At 43.9% G+C, this 18,799-nt stretch overlaps 1 protein-coding gene across 1 annotated transcript in view; it reads left to right on the forward strand.

Moving 5' to 3' along the window:
- LOC140457815 (uncharacterized) overlaps nt 1–18,799 on the forward strand; it is a 128,887-nt gene that overhangs the window by 108,523 nt on the left and 1,565 nt on the right. The window contains exons 36-41 of the mRNA XM_072551432.1: nt 1,155–1,298; nt 2,007–2,042; nt 5,270–5,308; nt 11,232–11,375; nt 11,640–11,675; nt 12,782–12,820. Of these exons, the coding sequence (XP_072407533.1) occupies nt 1,155–1,298; nt 2,007–2,042; nt 5,270–5,308; nt 11,232–11,375; nt 11,640–11,675; nt 12,782–12,820 (438 nt within the window). The remainder of the gene's footprint in view (nt 1–1,154; nt 1,299–2,006; nt 2,043–5,269; nt 5,309–11,231; nt 11,376–11,639; nt 11,676–12,781; nt 12,821–18,799) is intronic.

The raw sequence follows: 18,799 nt of genomic DNA on the forward strand, positions 1-18,799 counted from the left end.
GAGACCAACAGTCGGTCAGGGATGTAGGTTTTCCTGAGGAGAAGTTTAAGAGTGAAGTGCAAATCTAAGGCATAGAGCCATAAGGAAATGGCCATCAATGATGGAGGAGTCATGTTGAGGTTGTACAGGACATTGATGAGGCCTCTTCTGGAGTACTGTGTCCAGCTCTGGTCACACAGCTATAGGAAGAATACTATAAAACTGGAGACGGTTCAGAAGACATTTACCAGGAACTTGCCAGGAATGGAGGGTTTGAGTTGTAAGGAGAGGCTGGATAGGCTAGGACATTTTTCACTGGAGCGTAGGAGGCAGAGAGGTGACCTGATAGAGGTTTATAAAATCCTAAAGGGTATAGACAAGGTATCTTCTCCCTAGGGTGGGGATTTCAAGGGGTAAAAACAATGACTGCAGATGCTGGAAACCATATTCTGGATTAGTGGTGCTAGAAAAGCACAGCAGTTCAGGCAGCATCCGAGGAGCAGGAAAATCGACGTTTCGGACAAAAGCCCTTCATCAGGAATACAGGCAGAGTGCAGGCACTCTGCTTGTATTCCAAATGAAGGGCTTTTGCCCCAAACGTCAATTTTCCTGCTCTTCGGTTGCTGCCTGAACTGCTGTGCTTTTCCAGCACCACTAATCCAGAATGGGGATTTCAAGGGGGCATACTTTTGAGGTGAAAGGAGAGAGATTTTAAAAAAAGACGTGGGGGCAAAAGTTTTACACAGGGAGGTTCACATGTGGAAATGTGGGCCAGGAGAAGTCAGGTAGGCCTAGTCGAGTTTGGAATTATTTTCGACGGAGACTGGTTGGACTGAAGAGACTGTTTCCGTGCTGTATGACTCTATGAACTTATGAAAGCAAGTAGGGCTTGTACGAGAGATCAGGATGGGACTGAAGAAAGTAAATAGATGCCTCATGTATTGGCACAATCTTTATAGGAATGATCTTTGCTGTCCCCTTCGTACCAGCCACCAACAGCAACAAACCCAGGCACAGCCATACAGCCATAATATCCTTGAACAGGCCAGGAATCTGAAATCTTCCCAATTATCCAGGATTGGTGAATTAGGAGCTTTTGTGGATTTCATAAATGATGCCTTGACTGCCCCCCAGTGGCTGACACAGTCCAAGCTGTGTATTTTTTCCACCTTCAGTTCCAAGAGTGCTAAAAGCTTCGCCCAGATCCACTCAGGACAAACCAGCACGGTACAGAACAGGATGGTACAGAATCGATTGGTTCAGACTGACCCAGAATGGAATGAATCGTTCCAGACTGGTACGATGAAGTCTGCCAGCAGGTAGGTCAATCAACTTGTTTCAAACTATCAGCTGTTAACCCAGGATGTTCGAATGTTGTTTGGTGAATGGAGGTGGCAGAGAATCTGAGGGCGTTAGGAGTGAAAATGTTAGTCATCCATCTCTATCTGTCTCTCTCTTTCTCTCTCTCTCTCTGTCTCTCTCTCTCTTACCACCCCCCTCTCCTCTTTCCCTCTCTCTCCTTTTTTTCCCTCTCTCCTTTCTCTCTGCCTCTCATCTTTTTGTCTCACACTTTCTTCTCCCCTTTTTTTCTCTCTCACTCTCCTTCCTTTCTCCTCCTTTTCTCCCCCTCTCTCTTTCCCTCTCCTTTCTCTCTCTCTCTCTCTCTCTCTCTCTATCTCTCTGTCTTTTCTCTCTACCTCTATCTGTCTCTTCTTTCCCTCTCTTCAGACACAGTCCTTCACTGCCGTCTCTACCCAATCCATCTTTACTCCAGTCTGTCTTTCCAACCTAAGTCTTGGATCTGTCCAGAGGGGAAAAGACACTGAAAAACACAGTTAAGACCTAGAAATGAGTGCACAGTCGATACTATAGCTCCATTTTGAGGCAGACAAAACAAACCAGACACTGGCACAGGGGCTATTCATAAATATACTGGGTTTCTTTCCTTCTGTGGACACTCTGAGATTGTAAAGAAATTTTGAGTACACATTTATTTTGAAAGTATTTTCTTCTGTGTTACCTTTCAGGTTCAGTGATGCATCAAGTTTGGTTGAGTCAATAAGGTAATCCCATGTCATAAAACAAATTCTTGACAGTGGAATTTGTTCTGAGTACACAAGGAATTTTTCTAATTCAGTATGTCGATGTACCTACTTGAGAAGGTGCAACACTTGCCCTACTCTTGGGAAATAAGGCAGGGTAAGTGACTGAGGTGTCAGTAGGGGAACACTTGGGGCAAGTGATCATAATTGTTTTAAAATAGTCATGGAAAAGGATAGAATTGATCTCAAAGTTAGAATTGTAAAATGGAGTAAGGCCAATTTTAATGGTGTTAGGCAAGAACTTTCAAAAATTGATTGGGGTCGCTATTCATAGTTGGGAAGTGGGAGGCCTTTAAAAATGAGGTAATGAGAGTTCAGAGACAGTATGTTCCTGGTAGTGTGAAGGGCAAGGTTAGTAGGTGTAGGGAATGCTGGATGACAAGAGAAATCAAGACTCTAGTCAAGAAAAAGAGGCATATGTCTGGTATTGACACTGGGGATCAAGTGAATCCCAGAGGACTATAAGGGCAGTAGGAATATACTTAAGAGGGAAATCAGGAGGGCAAAAAGGGGACATGAGATAGCTTTGGCAAATAGAATTAAGGAGAATCCAAAGGGATTCTATAAATACATTAAGGGCAGAAGGATAACTCGGGAGAGAATAGGCCATCTATGTGCAAAACCATAGGAGATGGGTGAGATACTAAACAAATATTTCATGTCACTATTTACAGTGGAGAAGGACATAGAAGCTATGGAACTTGGGAAATAAATTGTGATGTCTTGAAAAGAGTTCATATTACAGAAGAGCGGGTGCTAGAGGTCTAAAACTCCTAAAGATAGGGAAGTGATTGCTGGGCCCCTAACTGAAATATTTGTATCATCGACCACCATAGGTGAGGTTCTAGAAGACTGGAGGTTGGCTTATGTGGTACCAGTATTTAACAAAGGTGTTAAGAGATAGCCAGGGAACTATAGCCCATTGAGCCTTGTGTCAATGGTGGGTAAGTTTTTGGAGGAGATCCTGAGGGACAGGCTTTACATGCATTTGGAAAAGCAAGGACTGATTAGGGATAGTCAGCATGGCTTAGTGTTTGAGAAATTGTGTCTCACTAACTTGACAGATTTTTTGAATCCACTGCTTTTGTCATTCTATTTAAATGATTTGGATGTGAATATAGGAGGAATGGTTAGTAGGTTTGCAGATGACATCAAAATTGGTGGTGCAGTGGACAGTGAAGAAGGTTACCTCAGTGAAAAAAGGGACCTCAATGAAATGGACAAGTGGGCGAAAGAGTGGCAGATGGAATTTAATTTAGATAAATGTGAGGTGTTGCATTTTGGTAAGGCAAACCAGGGCAAGACTTACACAGTTAATGGTAGGGTCCTGGGGAGTGTTGCCGAGCAAAGAGACCTAGGGGTACAGGTTCATAGTTCCTTGAAAGTGGAGTCACAGGTGGTCAGGGTGGTGATGAAGGGGTCCTCTTGCCTTTTATTGGTCAGTGTACTGAGTATAGGAGTCGGGAGGTCATGTTGTAGCTGTGAGGGACATTGGTTTTGGAATACTGTGTTTACTTCTGGCCACCCTTCTAGAAGGAAGAATGTTGTTAAACTTGGGGTGGTGCAGAAAAGATTTACAAGGACGTTGCCAAAACTGGAGGGTTTGAGATATAGGGAGTGACTGAATAAGTTGCCACTGGAGCATCAGCGGCTGAGGGGTTACCTTACAGACGTTTATAAAATCATGAGGAGCATGGATAGGGTGAATAGTCAAGGTCTTTTCCAGGGTGTGGGGGAGTCCAATACTAGAGTGCACAGTATAAGGTGGGAGGGGAATACTTTAAAAGGAACCTGAGGGGCAACTTTTTCACACAGAGGGTGGGGCGTGTGTGGAGTGTGGTTTTAGCTTAAGTTCTGAGTGTAGTGCTGGAATGTCTGAAACTTGTTGCTACGTGCTTGGAACAGAGCTCGAGGTGAACAGTTTAGTGCTTTGGAAACAAAGGTAGAAGACAAGTAGAATGCTGCTGAGGTTACGGAAATCCGTTTGTTTACTCTCTAATTCTAATTTTTGTAGTACAGGGCTGAATAGTCTGGGGCTGGATAGGGTGAATAGTCAATGACTTTTCCCAGGGTAGATGGGTCCAGAAGTAGAGGGCCTAGGTTTAAGGTGTGAGAGGAAAGATTTAAAAGGGACCTAAGGGTCAACTTGTTCACACAGAGGGTGGTGCGTGTATGGAATGAGATACCAGGGGAAGTGATAGAGATTGGTACAATTACAACATTTAAAAGGCATCTGGATGGGTACATGACGGGTTTAGAGGGATATGGGCCAAATACTGACAAATGAGACTAGGTTAGACTGGGATTTCTGGTCAGCGTGGACGAGTTGGACCAAAGGATTTGTTTCCTGCTGTTACAATTTGGGGCCTAATATTACCATCAATATTTACTATTATAAGTTTCTATGCCAACATTTTCCATTAAATGATGCAATGACTCTGTCATGATACAGTTGCAAGGTATCTTATTTTATTTTATTAAGCACAGTGGCTCAATGGTTAGCACTGCAGCCTCACAGCACCAGGATCCCAGGTTCAATTCCAGCCTCAGGTGACTGTGTGGAGTTTGCACGTTCTCCCTGTGTCTGCGTTGGTTTCCTCCGGTTTCCTCCCAAAGTCCAAAAATGTATAGGACAGGTGGATTGACCATGCTAAATTGCCCATAGTGTTAGGTGCATTAGTCAGAGGGAAATAGGTCTGGATGGGTTATTCTTCGGAGGGTTGGTGTGGACTGGTTGGGCCAAAGGGCCTGTTTCCACACTGTAGGGAATCTAATCTAATCTAAATGATACCACTATCATAGATATGACAGAGAAATCAGGAATTCTGCCAATAGGCTATGGTTGCTTGGAAGACTGAGACGTTTGTCAAGTAAATGTATCAAGGGACATGGAACTAAGCTTGCTAAATGGGGTCAGTGTACTGATTCACTATGAACTTGAATGGCAGAGATACACTTGATGGATTAAAATGGCCTACTGTTGTTCCTGAGGGCAATAGAGCTCAGGACTAGGAGGCTGAGAGGGAGACAAGGATTGGGAGAATTGAATCAGGAGACTGCTTGACCAGGTTTTGAAGTGATAGTGGGCGTGTTGGTTGAAATGCTTTCATTAATCACCCAACAGGAACTGATGTGTTGTCCAAACGAAGGTGGGCACTTCCTAACATGGTTTTTTATTCATGTTTCAGAAGCAGATCTTCAACCAATTTCCTTCAGTCAACCGTGAGGTATGTGATTAGTAACACTCATTAGATTTCTCATTTATATTGCAGTATTTCTCAGTCCAGCTTCAATTCTATTGTGTTGTAGTAATGATCTCAATGTTAGCTGTCACGTTAATGTACTACATACCTCTGAACAGTCCTTTTCATTGTGCTTCTTGTGGAATTATGCAGCATGAAAACATCCATGCTGACAAAGTTTCCCAAACTAAACTCATCCTACTTGCTAGCATTTGGCCCATATCCCTCTAAACCCTTCCTATTCACGTACCTATCCAAATACCTTTTATATATTGTAATTGTACCCACATCTACTATTTCCTCTGGCAGTTCATTCCACATTGTGTGACAAAGTTGCCCCTTGGATCCCTTTCTCTTCTGAATATGCCTAATAGTTTAGAATTCTCCTACCCTAGGGAAAAGACCTTTGCTATTAACCTTATCTCATGCCCCAGATGATTTTATAAACCACTATAAAGTCAACCCCTCAACCTCCTAGGTTCCAATGAAAAAGTCCCAGCCTATCCAGCCCCTCCTTATAACTCAAACCCTCCATTCCCAGTAAAACTTTTCTGAACTCTCTCCAATTTAAATAATACCCTTCCCACAGCAGAGCAACATCTGGTGAGCTGTTTGTATTTCCATGTTACCCCATCTCTACACCACCATGTGTCCCTCTATGTTGTGTTTCTATCACCGTGGAGACCAGCGACTTTTAAAAATGTATTTAATTCCCACTGGCTGATTTTGAAGTTTGATTTCACAATGAAGAGATCAAATTCTTTCTCATGCTTCACAGTGTCAGGGCAACTTAAAGCAGAGCCATTTGGGTTTAAAGCACTGCTTTCCATTATTCCCTCATCAGCTTTGAGTGCTGCTGCTGTCTGTTTTGACATCTCAAGATTAAAGGTTGCCTGAAGGTTTAATTCCAACAGTTTTAAATAGTTTCCAGCTGCTGTTGATTTTTTGTTGTCAGTCTGATGGCCGCAGTGCTCGCTGAACCTCAGCCGTCTGAGTTAGAACATAGAATAGTAAAGTACAGGCCCATCGGCCCTCGATGTTGTGCCAAACGTTTATCCTACTCTAAGATCAAACTAACCTACACACCCTACATTGTACTAACTTCCATGTCACTATCCAAGAGTCGCTTAAATATTCCGAATGTATCTGACTCTACTACCACTGCTGGCAGTGCATTCCACACACCCACCACTCTCTGTGTAAAGAACCGACCTCTGGCATCATCCCTAAACCTTCCTCCAATCACCTTAAAATTATGGTCCCTCGTGATAGCCATTTCCGCCCTGGGAAAAAGTCTTTGGTTATCCACTCTATCTATGCCTCTCATCATCTTGTACACCTCTATCGACTCACCTCTCATCCTTCTTCGCTCCAATGAAAAAAGCCCTAGCTCCCTCAACCTTTCTTCATAAGACATGCCCTCCAGTCCGGGCAGCATCCTGGTAAATCTCCTCTGCACCCTCTCCTTCTACACCCTTCCTGTCATGAGATGCCCAGAACTGAACACAAGTGTGGTCTAACCAGGGCTTTATAGAGCTGCATCGTAATCTCGTGGCTCTTGAACTCAATCTCCCTGCTAATGAAAGCCAACACATGTACACCAACCCTATCAACTGGGTGGTAACTTTGAGGGATCTATGGATGTGGACCCCAAGATCCCTCTGTTCCTCCACACTGCCAAGAATCCTGCTTTAATCCTGTAATCTGCATTTGAATTCGACCTTAAAATGAATCACTTCACACTTTTCCAGGCTGAACTCCATCTGCCACTTCTCAGCCCAGCTCTGCATCCTGTCTCATTGCAACCTACAACAGCCCTCCACACTATCCACAACTCCACCATTCTTCGTGTCGTCAACAAACTTACTAACCCATCCTTCCACTTCCTCATCCAAGCTGTTTGTAAAAATCATAAAGAGCAGAGGTCCCAGAACAGACCCCTGTGGAGCACCACTGGTCATCAAGCTCCAGGCTGAAACCTTTCCATCTACTACCACCCTCGGTCTGCTATAGGCCAGCCAATTCTGCACCCAGACAGCCAAATTTCCCTGTATCCCATGCCTCCTTACTTTCTGAATGAGAGCCTATCATGAGGAACCTTATCAAATGCATTGCTAAAATCCACGTACTCCACGTCCACTCCTCTACCTTCACCAATGTGTTTTGTCACATCTTCAAAGAATTCAATAAAGCTTGTGAGGCATGACCTGCCGCTCACAAAGCCATGCTGACTATCGTTAAACCAAGCTATGTTTTTCCAATAATCATAAATCCTGTCTCTCAGAATCCTGTCCAATAATTTGCCCACCACTGGCGTAAGACTGACTGGTCTGTAATTCGCAGGGTTATCCCTATTCACTTTCTTGAACAAGGAAATAATATTTGCCACCCCCCCCAATCATCTATTTTCATAATCATAAATTCAACTCAATTCAAATTCATCTGGTACTACTCCAGTGGACAGTGAGGACGCAAAGATCATCGCCAAAGGTGCAGCAATCTCCTCCTTCACTCCCTGTACTAGCCTTGGGTATATCTCGTCTGGCCCAGGAGTCTTAACTATCCTCGTGTTTTTCAAAATTTCCAACACATCCTCCAGAACATCAGCATATCAGCCTGGGGTTTCACGCTGAACTCACAAACCACTAATGAATACTGAAGCGAAGTATTCATTAAGGACCTCCTCAGACTCCAAATACAAGTTCCCTCCACTATCCCTGATCAGCCCTACCCTCACTCTGGCCATCCTCTTGTTCCTCACATTGAAACAGTAACTTCTGCAGCAGGCTGCCAGAGACTCCTGAATCAATGGTCGCCATTTGCCAAGGACAGGAGCTCTGTCAGCTGGGTCTGGTGTGTGTCATCAACTAGGGCAACATGTTGATAGGGAGAAGGGAACTGCAAAATGGGGATTGAAGAGAGCTGCAAGGAGAAGTGGGAAGCAATGGTGACAGAACAAATTTAAACCTGTTCATAAAGGAATCTACAGCCAACTGGGATGCCAGAAAACTGTAAATCACTAATTAATTGCTTGTAAATGTGGAATCTCTACCTTAAGGCTGCAAAAGTTCATATTTGGAAAAAGAAATGAAGTGGATCTCACTGAAATGAACACTATTAATGGTTAAATTGAGATCCGAGACTGAGATCTGAGATGCCTTTTAAAAGGGTATTTGGGGAGGGAGAAGAGGGAGGAAGTGTGTCTTGTCAGGGGAGGGGGAATCTTCTGGGGGGAGGGGAGAGGGTGAGTGTTGTGAGAGGCAGAGAGGGAGAAGATAAGTGTTGTTGTGGGGAAGACGATAAGGGAGGAGGGTGAGTATTGTCAGGAGAAAATGAAGGAAGAGTGTTGGCTCGGGGGGGGGGGGGAGGTGTGGTGGGATTTTGGCTTCTCCTATCAGTTTCCACTGTTCCTCACTGTCGAGGCCCGAGATTAACGCTGCAAGAAGACTCGGTTAATTGTCCAGGTAAGTCTACAACACCAAGCCCATGTCTCTGTTTTCAGTGTCATTTCCCATTGTGGTCCAGATTGTGGATTTCTACCATTGGGAGTTTGAACTTCCCAAGTGAACAGCCCACACCTTTACATGGGTGATGAATTCGCCAGGTCCCAAAAGCAGGAGAGAGTTCCTCAATCTTCCTTGATGTTGCTTTGGGAGAATTTGCCCATTACAATTGGAATGTGCCCACAATCTCCCCCTGCTGGAATTGTAGATGTGTTACAACTCAGACTTCCTTTTTTTTCCCACCTGAGTTAATGAGTTCACAACAAAATAAAGACCTAGAAGCAAAGGAATGTTTTTGTAAGCTGTTCTGAGTTAGCCTGTGCTGTCACCTATTATGCAATTGGCCACGAGAGATCAGGTAATTGTCTCAGTCTTTAAAGATTGTAAATATGGTCAATCGTTTCTGTGAACTCTGAGGATCTGAGTATTGCCAATGCATCTTGTGGCAGGTCTGTTGTATGAAGTTATACCCTCTGGCTGCAGTAACCATGCAAGTAATGAGCTGAAATCTTCATGCATTTACTTAACTACACTTTAAATATTTTTAATCAGACATGTGTGGGAAAAATTGGTACTTGAACCTGGCTTTTCTGGTAGGAGTGTCCCACAAGAGCCTTAGACACTAAGATATTCTCCTCCAAAACACCTAACTCTCGACTCCTTTTCATTTTGATTAGATCCAGTGAAAGCTCTCCTTAGCCAGAAGGCTCCACATTTTCCCTCTGTCCTAATGACTGGCATTCCATTCTTTATATTGAGAACTGCATTTAAATAGCACCTTTAACCTGGTAAAATATCCACAAGACTCTACACAGGGAAGTAATTGGACAGAATTATTTATGCCAAGCTAAAAGAGGTGGACATAAAGACAGGAGACTAGATGTTTGGTCAGAGGTAGATTCGACTGGAATGCCAAAGCTTAATCATAGAATCCCTTCAGTGTGGTAATACGCTATTTGGCTCATCAAGTCCACACCAACCTTCCCAAGAGCATCCCACCTTTCCTTCCCCCCCCCCCCCAATTCCTGTAACCCTGCATTTCCCATGATTAATGGGCCTAGGCTACATGTCCTTGGAGTCTGTGGGCAACTTAGCATGGCCAATCCACCTAACCTGCACATCTTTGAGATTGTGGGAGGAAACTGGAGTACCCAGAGGAAACCAATTCAGACAAACTCCACATTGACAGTCAGCCAAGGCTGGAATCGAACCTGGGTCCCCAGCACTGTGAGGCAGCAGTGCTAACCACTGAGCCAGATAAGGACGTGGCCACTAATCGGAGGGGGAAATTAATGAAGGCTGACAAGGTGGACAGCACCGGCTCGCAGGCAACAATATCTGCCCTCTGTGGTGAAATAATTCTTTGTGGGAATAATGTTTGCTGAGCCCTTCATATCACCTATCACCAATTCCAAATCCAAGAATACCTCCACCATCTTGGAACAGTATAGCAAGCTTTTTGAGAAATGCCATAAGGAATTGAATAGTGTGTGAGAAAGGGTTGTGTTGGGAACAAAACAGCCAGGATGGTGCCAAAAGCACAGCAGGCCCAACAACAAAAAAAAAGTTTCATGGATTGATAATGACCACATTGGAAGAGTTACTGTCCTTCTCTCGTCCCACTATAACAGGGGTCACAACATAGAAAAGGATAAAATGAATTGTATATGGCCAATTGTGTGCCTTCTCTATATTACACTTAAAGTAAAAAGTCCCATCAACTAAACACAAAATTATTCATTTATTATGGGCAAAACTTATTCAATGGTGATACAAAACTGGTTAATTTGCAGTACGGAAATATAAATGTTTACTCTTCCAATACACACACACGTGCACGCGGTGAAGGACAAAACATATTTCTCTCTGCAGAGATTAACTTCAGAAAAATAAAACCTTTGGCCAACGGGTCTTAGTTCTTACAGACAAATATAAAGAATAAGGTCTCCTATTTATGAACAGAAAGACAGCAAACAGTGTGGAGAATTCTTCAGCAGGACAGTCAGGGTTCAGACTGCACCAGGGATCCCGGTGCTACACTGTTATCTGTAGAGCTGGGCTGGGGAGCTCTTTCCCTTCCCAGTTAGGCATCGATTCAATAATCCAAACAACCTCCAAAGCAGAGACAGCAGCCAGGCAGTCACTGTTCTGGTCTGTGGTAATCACAGGAGATAACTTTAACAAATGGCTTGTCAAATGAAAGGTGTTCCCACTGTTCCTTCATTTAAAAAGAAAATCAAACAGAAGTGCATGAAGAATATTAAACACGGAGCCACTGCAATGCTACCACTTGAAGTGATGTCTTGAGCACCTCACCCTGGCTGACAGTCCATATGACATCACTGTCAGTGGTACCTGCTGTCACCTCACACCGAACTTTCAAATGTTCATTTCTGTCCCCTCAGCTCCAGGTATTCCACTGGCTTAACCCTGGCCAACCCGGTACAAACCGGTACAGTACAGAACAGGATGGTACGGAATCGATTGGTTCAGACTGACCCAATATGGAGTGAATCACTCCAAACTGGTACGCTGCAATCTGTCAGCAGGTGGGTGAACTTCGCAGTTTGTTAACCCCAGATATTCTCATGTGATTTTGGTGGGGTGGAGGCAGAAGAGAGGCTCAGGACCTAAGGCACAAAATATCTTTCTCTCATTGTCTCAGGACACGACCCTTTGCTCCTATTCTCTATCCTCTGCATCTTTCTTCCTGTCCACTTTTCTACCCAACTCATGAGTCAGGTTTATAAAAATTCTTTTTGGCTGGTTTTTCTTTACGTTGACTTTATTTGAGGTTTTGTGTTATCTTTCAGGTTCAGCGATACGTCCAGTTTGGTTGAGTCAATAAGGTGAGTGCATTTCACACAACTCCACTTGTGAATGGTCTTACCTATGGCTCACGTCCTGTTGTCACCATTTCTCTCATAGCTTATTATAAATCTCAAGCAGGACAGTTTTCTGTTCAATCATACAATGGTTATTGTCACAGTGTATCCCCTGGTCCTGGGCCACATAAATAGCTCTATTCCATTTTGTACCTGATCACAATTTTGAACATGACAAGTTTAGAATTCTTCCTGCAAACATCAGTAGTTTTCTGAACAATTGGAAACCTCAGAACTGTGATGTTGGTGGATGAAGGCATCAAGGAGCAGGAAGCTAAAATAAGTAAATGGAATTGAGTCACGGGACCCCCATGACCTAATTCAATCTTAAGAGTAAGCTCAAGTTGCTAAATAGTTTACTCCTGCTCCCAAGGCAACAGTCTTGTTCAGTATTCAATTAGGAAAACTAGTACCCACAAATTGTGGCTGGGCAATAGTTAAGTGTCCTTTCAATGTTCCTCTTTTTCTTCATCTCAAGGGTGGCACAGTGGCCCTGTGGTTAGCACTGCTGCCTCACAGCACCAGGGTCCCAGGTTCGATTCCAGCCTTGGGAGACTGTATGTGTAAAGTTTGCACGTTCTCCCCGTGTCTGCGTGGGTTTCCTCTGGGTTCATTAGTCCAAAGGAAATGGGTCTGAGTGGGTTAACTCTTCAGAGGGTCAGTGTGGACTTGTTGGGCCAAAGGGCCTGTTTCTACACTGTAGGTAATCTAATCATTCAGTTTTAAACGTATTAGATGCATTTATATAGCTTCCTTTAACATAGTTAAATATCCCATGGTAGTTCACCAACAACATTACCAAACAAAGTTAGATGACATACCATCTGAGGAATAACTAGGATGGGAATTGTTAGTCAAAAAGTTGGTTTTTGGAGGGGGTTGGGTGTGGGGGGGTGGCATTGGTAGTGACATTGATTGAAACGCTCATAGTACGTGCTTGACCAGAACTGATGTAGTATACAGCTGGAGGTGTAGGTGCTAAACATGATCACCTTTCAGAGTGCAGTGTCTATCTTTAGTCCAAGCCCCCACAGAACATATTTCTGACATGGCTTTCATTGGTGTTTCAGGAGCAGATCCTCAACAGGGTTTCTTCAGTCAGTCAACAGGTACGTGACTTACAATGGGTGCTGTTTCACATGTCAGACTGGTACCATTTTACAAAGCAATGTCAAAAGCCTTAGGACACCCCCCCCACCCCCACCCCCACCATTGTCCTGTTGGGTTTGGTCCCATTCTTTAACATGTCAAGGATCCCAAATACTCCCAGAGAATATTCTCAGTCAAATTCCTTTATGAAATCGAACAGCTATAGCCATCTCCTCTTATTGCCCATCTGTATAAGCAGAGAGCACCCTCTCTGTGCTGCCAGACTGAGGGTGGCTCCTGCTGTGATACCACCACAGGACTGAAAACAGTCCACCAGCTGCAGCCTGAATACAACTGAACTGAGCTGCCAATCTGGTGCCATTATACTAAGCAGACTTTCGGATTAGCAGTTGGAGTGGGAATTTTGGAGTTGCTAGGAGTACAGAAGGAGACAGGAACCTATAGACTATGGCTGTATTGATTGCACTAACGTTAAGAGAGTCTCGTGGTTGTCTAAAGGTCCTGACCTCTGGCAGCACCACATTATTACTGGCTACAGAAGAGTTTCAGTTCTGTGACATTAGAAAATTCAAAGTGTTGACTGTCAGTTTTCAGGGAAGTTTTTATAGAGTCATACATGTAAAGCACAGCAATGGAGCCTTCGGTCCAACTGGTCAATCTGATCCCATTTGCCAGCACTTGGCCCATATCCCTCTAAACCCTTTCTATTCTTACACCCATCCAGATGCCTTTTAAATGCTGTAATTGTATCAGCCTCCACCACTTCCTCTGGCAGCTCATTCCATACAAGCACTACTCTTGAGTGAAAAGGTTGCCCCTTGAGTCCTTTTTAAATCTTTCCTGTCTCACCCTAAACCTATGCTCTTTAGATTTGGACTCCCCTAACCTCTGAAGAAGACCTTGACTATTCACCCTATCCATGCCTCTCATGATTTTATAAACCTTGATAAGGTCACCCCTCAGCCAGGAGATCATTGGGATGATCAATGTGGAAGTAGATTAGATTCCCCACAGCATGGAAACAGGCCCTTCGGCCCAACAGGGCCACACTGACCCTCCGAAGAGTAACCCACCCAACCCCTTTTCCTTCTGACAAACACACCTAACTGACAATTTAAGCATGGCCAATTCACCTAACCTACACATCTTTGGAATGTGGGAGGAAACCGGAGCTACCCGGAGAAAACCCACGCAGACACGGGGAGAATGTGCAAACTCCACACAGACAGTCACCCGGGGTTGGAATCGAACCTGGGACCCTGGTGCTGTAAGGCAACACTGCTAACCACTGAGCCACCGTGCCGCCCTATTTGGCATGGATACAAGCTGAAGTGGAAAGGGAGCGATGTTAAACAGATGGAAATAGGCTGTCTGAATAGAGAGAGAATATCTTGTTGGAAGTTCAATTCAGGGTCAAAATAGAACTCAACGATTGCCAGGGTCAGCCTCGGGATGGGGTGAGGGGATTCAGTGACTGGAGGACAGAATTTGCAGCAGAGACACAAGACAATAGTGTTGTCTTATTAAAAGGGAATACTTAATCAGAAAAGTTCTGCCCACTCAAAACCAAAGGTTGGTGGTCTAAGAGATGGTGATGAAATGGAACCCGGCAATGCCTAGTCCTATGTGGAAGCTGCCTTTGTGTATGTGAATTATCTCCGAGGGGCATTTAGAATTCAACATTTAACCAGTTTTACAATTATCTCCCACTTATATACCACCTCTACATCCACTTCATTCACCGGTACAACCAATCAATGCTCACCACTTATCTGACTATAACTCTTCATAAGTTCTGAACATCTAACCCCAGCTACCCCTTAACTTGAGGTAAGAAGTGAAAATTATTTACTAAATTGTGAATATTAAAGATTTGAACAGTGGCATCATTATCAATGTTCCCATGTGCTCTTCCTGCTGGCATCCAAATATGTTACAATTACTCTGAGTCATTCTTTGGCAAGGGGCCACTATAACAGACCACACACTTCTTTTCCTGATTTATTCATGGGATGTGGGCATCGCTGTCTCACCAGCCTTTATTTCCCATCCCCCCAGGCAAGGTGAACTGCCTTCTTCAATTGTTGCAGTTCATATGCTGTAGGTAGACCCACAATTATGTTTAGGAGTGAATTCCAAGATTATGACACTGACTGACATGGAACGACGATATATTTCCAAGTCAGGATGGCGAGTGGCTTGCAGGTAATGGTGTTCCCATGTATCTGCTGCCCTTGTCCTTCTAGATGGAGGTGGTCATGGGTTTGGAAGGTGGGGAGGATCTTTTGAAGAATTTCTGCAGTGCATCTTGTCATTACTACACACTGCTGCTACTGAGCGTCAGTGATGGAGGGAATGAATGAGGTACCAGTCAACTGGGGGGCTTTGTCCTGGATAGTGTCAAGCTTCTTGAATGTTGTTTGAGCTGCACTATCCAGGCAAGTGGGCAGTATTCCATCACACTCCTGACTTGTCCCTTACGCACACTTTGAGCTGGCAGGAGGTAAGTTACTCGCTGTAGTGTTCCAAAATGGTGAAGGAATAACAATATCATTCCAAGTCAGGATAATGCGTGGCTTGAAGATGGTGACATTTCCATGTGTGTGCTGCCATTGTCCTTCTAGATGGTAACGTTGGCAAGTTTGGAAAGTAAGCCTTGTATATCATAAATACTAAGCTACTGTACGTGGTGATAGAGAAAGTTGGTGTGAAGCTTCTTGGGTGGTGTTGGATCTGTACTCAATCAGGGTAAGTGGAGAGTATTCCATCACACTTGTGATGTGAAGATTGTGGGCAGGCTTTGGGGAGTCAGGAGGTGAGTTACTCATGGCTAAACATCCAGACTCTGAGCTGCTCATGTAGCCACAGGTGTTTGAGTTAAGTTTCTGTTAATGCCCAAGATGGTGGCGGAAGGGTCGAGATGTAAATGCCATTGAATGTGAAGATGGGATAGTCAGATTCTGTTTTGTTGGAGAGAGTCTTCACCTGGGCCTTGCATGGTGTCAATGTTACCTTACCATTTATCAGCAGGATGACGTAGCTCCAATTCCAAGCAGTGTCAACTATTTGGCAGGTAACTGTGCTGTAGTTTCACCAGGCAAAGGTTTGATTTTGAGATTTATCCTTCTGCTCTGTTCCTTGAACCAGAGTTATTCCACCTGCTTGACAGTAGTGACAAAGTGGGAAATATGCCAGTTCAGGAGATCGCAGATTGGACAATAGATGTACACTTTTTAGCTACCTGATCTGTTCTGGATTTATCCCATTCAGAACCATGGATGTGACTACTTCAAATGGACTGTAGTCATTCAATAATTCAGGACAGCACAATGGGTCAGTGGTTAGCACTGCTGCCTCACAGCGCCAGGGACCCAGGTTCAATTCCAACCTCACCTGTGTGGAGTATTGCACATTCTTCCAGTGTCTGCATAGGTTTCCTCCCACAATCCAAAGGTGTGTAGGTTAGGTGGATTGGCTGTGCTAGTGTTAGGCACATTAGTCAGGGGTAAATACATGATAGGGGAATGGGTCTGGGTGGGTTACTCTTGGAAGGTCGGTGTGGCCTTAGAGTCATAGAGATGGACAGCATGGAAACAGACCCTTTGGTCCAACCTGTCTATGCCGATCAGATATCCCAACCCAATCTAGTCCCACCTGCCAGCACCCGACCCATATCCCTCCAAACCCTTCAGATTCATATACCCATCCAAGTGCCTCTTAAATGTTGCAATTGTACTAGCCTCCACCACATCCTCTGGCAGCTCATTCCATACACTTACTACCCTCTGCGTGAAAAAGTTGCCCCTTGGGTCTTTTTTATATCTTTCCTCTCTCACCCTAAATGTATGCCCTCCAGTTCTGGACTCCCCGACGCCAGGGAAAAGACTTTGTCTGTTTATCCTATCCATGCCCCTCATAATTTTGTAAACCTCTATAAGGTCACCCCTCAGCCTCCGACGCTCCAGGGAAAACAGCCCCAGCCTGTTCAGCCTCTCCCTGTAGCTCAGATCCTCCAACCCTGGCAACATCCTTGTAAATCTTTTCTGAACCCTTTCAAGTTTCACAACATCTTTCCGATAGAAAGGAGACCAGAATAGCACACAATATTCCAACAGTGGCCTGACCACTGTCCTGTACAGCCGCAACATGACCTCCCAATTCCTGTACTCGATACTCTGACCAATAAAAGAAAGCATACCAAACGCCTTCTTCACTATCCTAAGTGTATACAAGACAATTTTCTGATTCAATATGTGGATGTACCTACTAGAGAAGGTGCAAAACTTGACCTACTCTTGGGAAATAAGGCAGGGCAGGTAACTGAGGTGTCAGTGGGGGAGCACTTTGGGGCCAGCGACCATAATTCTATTCGTTTTAAAATAGTGATGGATAAGGATAGACCAGATCTTAAAAGTTGAAGTTCTAAATTGGAGAAAGGCCAATTTTGATGGTATTAGGCAAGAACTTTTGAAAGCTGATTGGAGGCAGTTGTTTGCAGATAAAGGGATGGCTGGAAAATGGGAAGCCTTCAGAAATGAGATAACAAGAATCCAGAGAAAGTATATTCCTGTCAGGGTGAAGGGGAAGGCTGGTAGGTATAGGGAATGCTGGATGACTAAAGAAATTGAGGGTTTGGTTAAGAAAAAGAAGGAAGCATATGTCAGGTATAGACAGGATAGATCGAGTGAATCCTTAAGAATATAAAGGAAGTAGGAGTATACTTAAGAGGAAAATCAGGAGGGCAACACGGGGACATGAGATAGCTTTGGCAAATAGAATTAAGGAGAATCCAAAGGGTTTTTACAAATATATTAAGGATAAAAGAGTAACTAGGGAAAGAATAGGGCCTTTGTGTAGAGCCACAGAAAAGGGGGGAGATAATAAATGAATATTTTGCATCGTTATTTACTGTGGAAAAAGGATATGGAAGATATAGACTGTAGGGAAATACAGTCTTGCAAAATGTCCATATTACAGAGGAGGAAGTGCTGGATGTCTTGAAATGGTTAAAAGTGGATAAATCCCCAGGACCTGATCAGGTGTACCCGAGAACTCTCTGGAAAGCTCGAGCCTTGTTGGGTCAAAGGGCCTGTTTCCATAATGTAGAGAATCTAATCTAATAAGTCTAATAACTGCCTTCAGGGAAATTAGGAATGGGCAACAAATGCTGACACTGCCAGTGGATTCCTCCTAAACTATAACCATAGCATTTAAAGTCAATAAACAGTGCAGACAAACTGGAGGGTGATCACTGAAGATATGTTCTGCCACTTTGTCAAAACATCCATCAGAAATTGATACACCATCTCATCACATGTCAACATGTCAAACATCCCCTCTTCATCAATGAGGCATACAAAAGGGAAACTAATTAATGAATCCCAGACAATGGGACTGTATGGATCGTGGATGAAAATCTTTCCACAGAGGGAGCTCATTTACCACAAGCAAACAGCAGCGAGCTGTTCAACACAGTTACATACATACAGAATATTACCAGAAACAGGCATCCATCGATCACAAAAGGGGATCTGTTCACTAAAAAGGGCCCCATTCTTCCCAAAGCTGGGTTTCCTGTCTCTGCTGACAGCCACATTCATCATAAAGAGAACCCAGACATAGCTACAAATGGGTTTTTTGCAATCCCAGAAAAATGGCAGCCCATGTATGAAAATGGTGAGAGAGCACCATTAAGGAGGTCTGTCTCATTAATTGTAGATTGATTGTGAGCTGCTGCATAGTGTGGTTATTAATATTCCCACTTATTGTTCTTCCCCTTTGACTTCCAAAGTCCATCAATTTTAAGACAGTGCTGTAAAATGGTGTCAGTATACCAATTATCATGCAGGTACTGGCTAAAGGGAACATATGTCATCATTAAGACCAAGATAACAAGCTTGCCTCAGAGCTAATATGCTGAAGCAACTTTGAAAACTGATACTTATCCAACCTCTTCCAAAATAGGATAGAAAAAGCCC

Source organism: Chiloscyllium punctatum, chromosome 32, assembly GCF_047496795.1.
Source record: "Chiloscyllium punctatum isolate Juve2018m chromosome 32, sChiPun1.3, whole genome shotgun sequence".
NCBI lineage: Eukaryota > Metazoa > Chordata > Chondrichthyes > Orectolobiformes > Hemiscylliidae > Chiloscyllium > Chiloscyllium punctatum.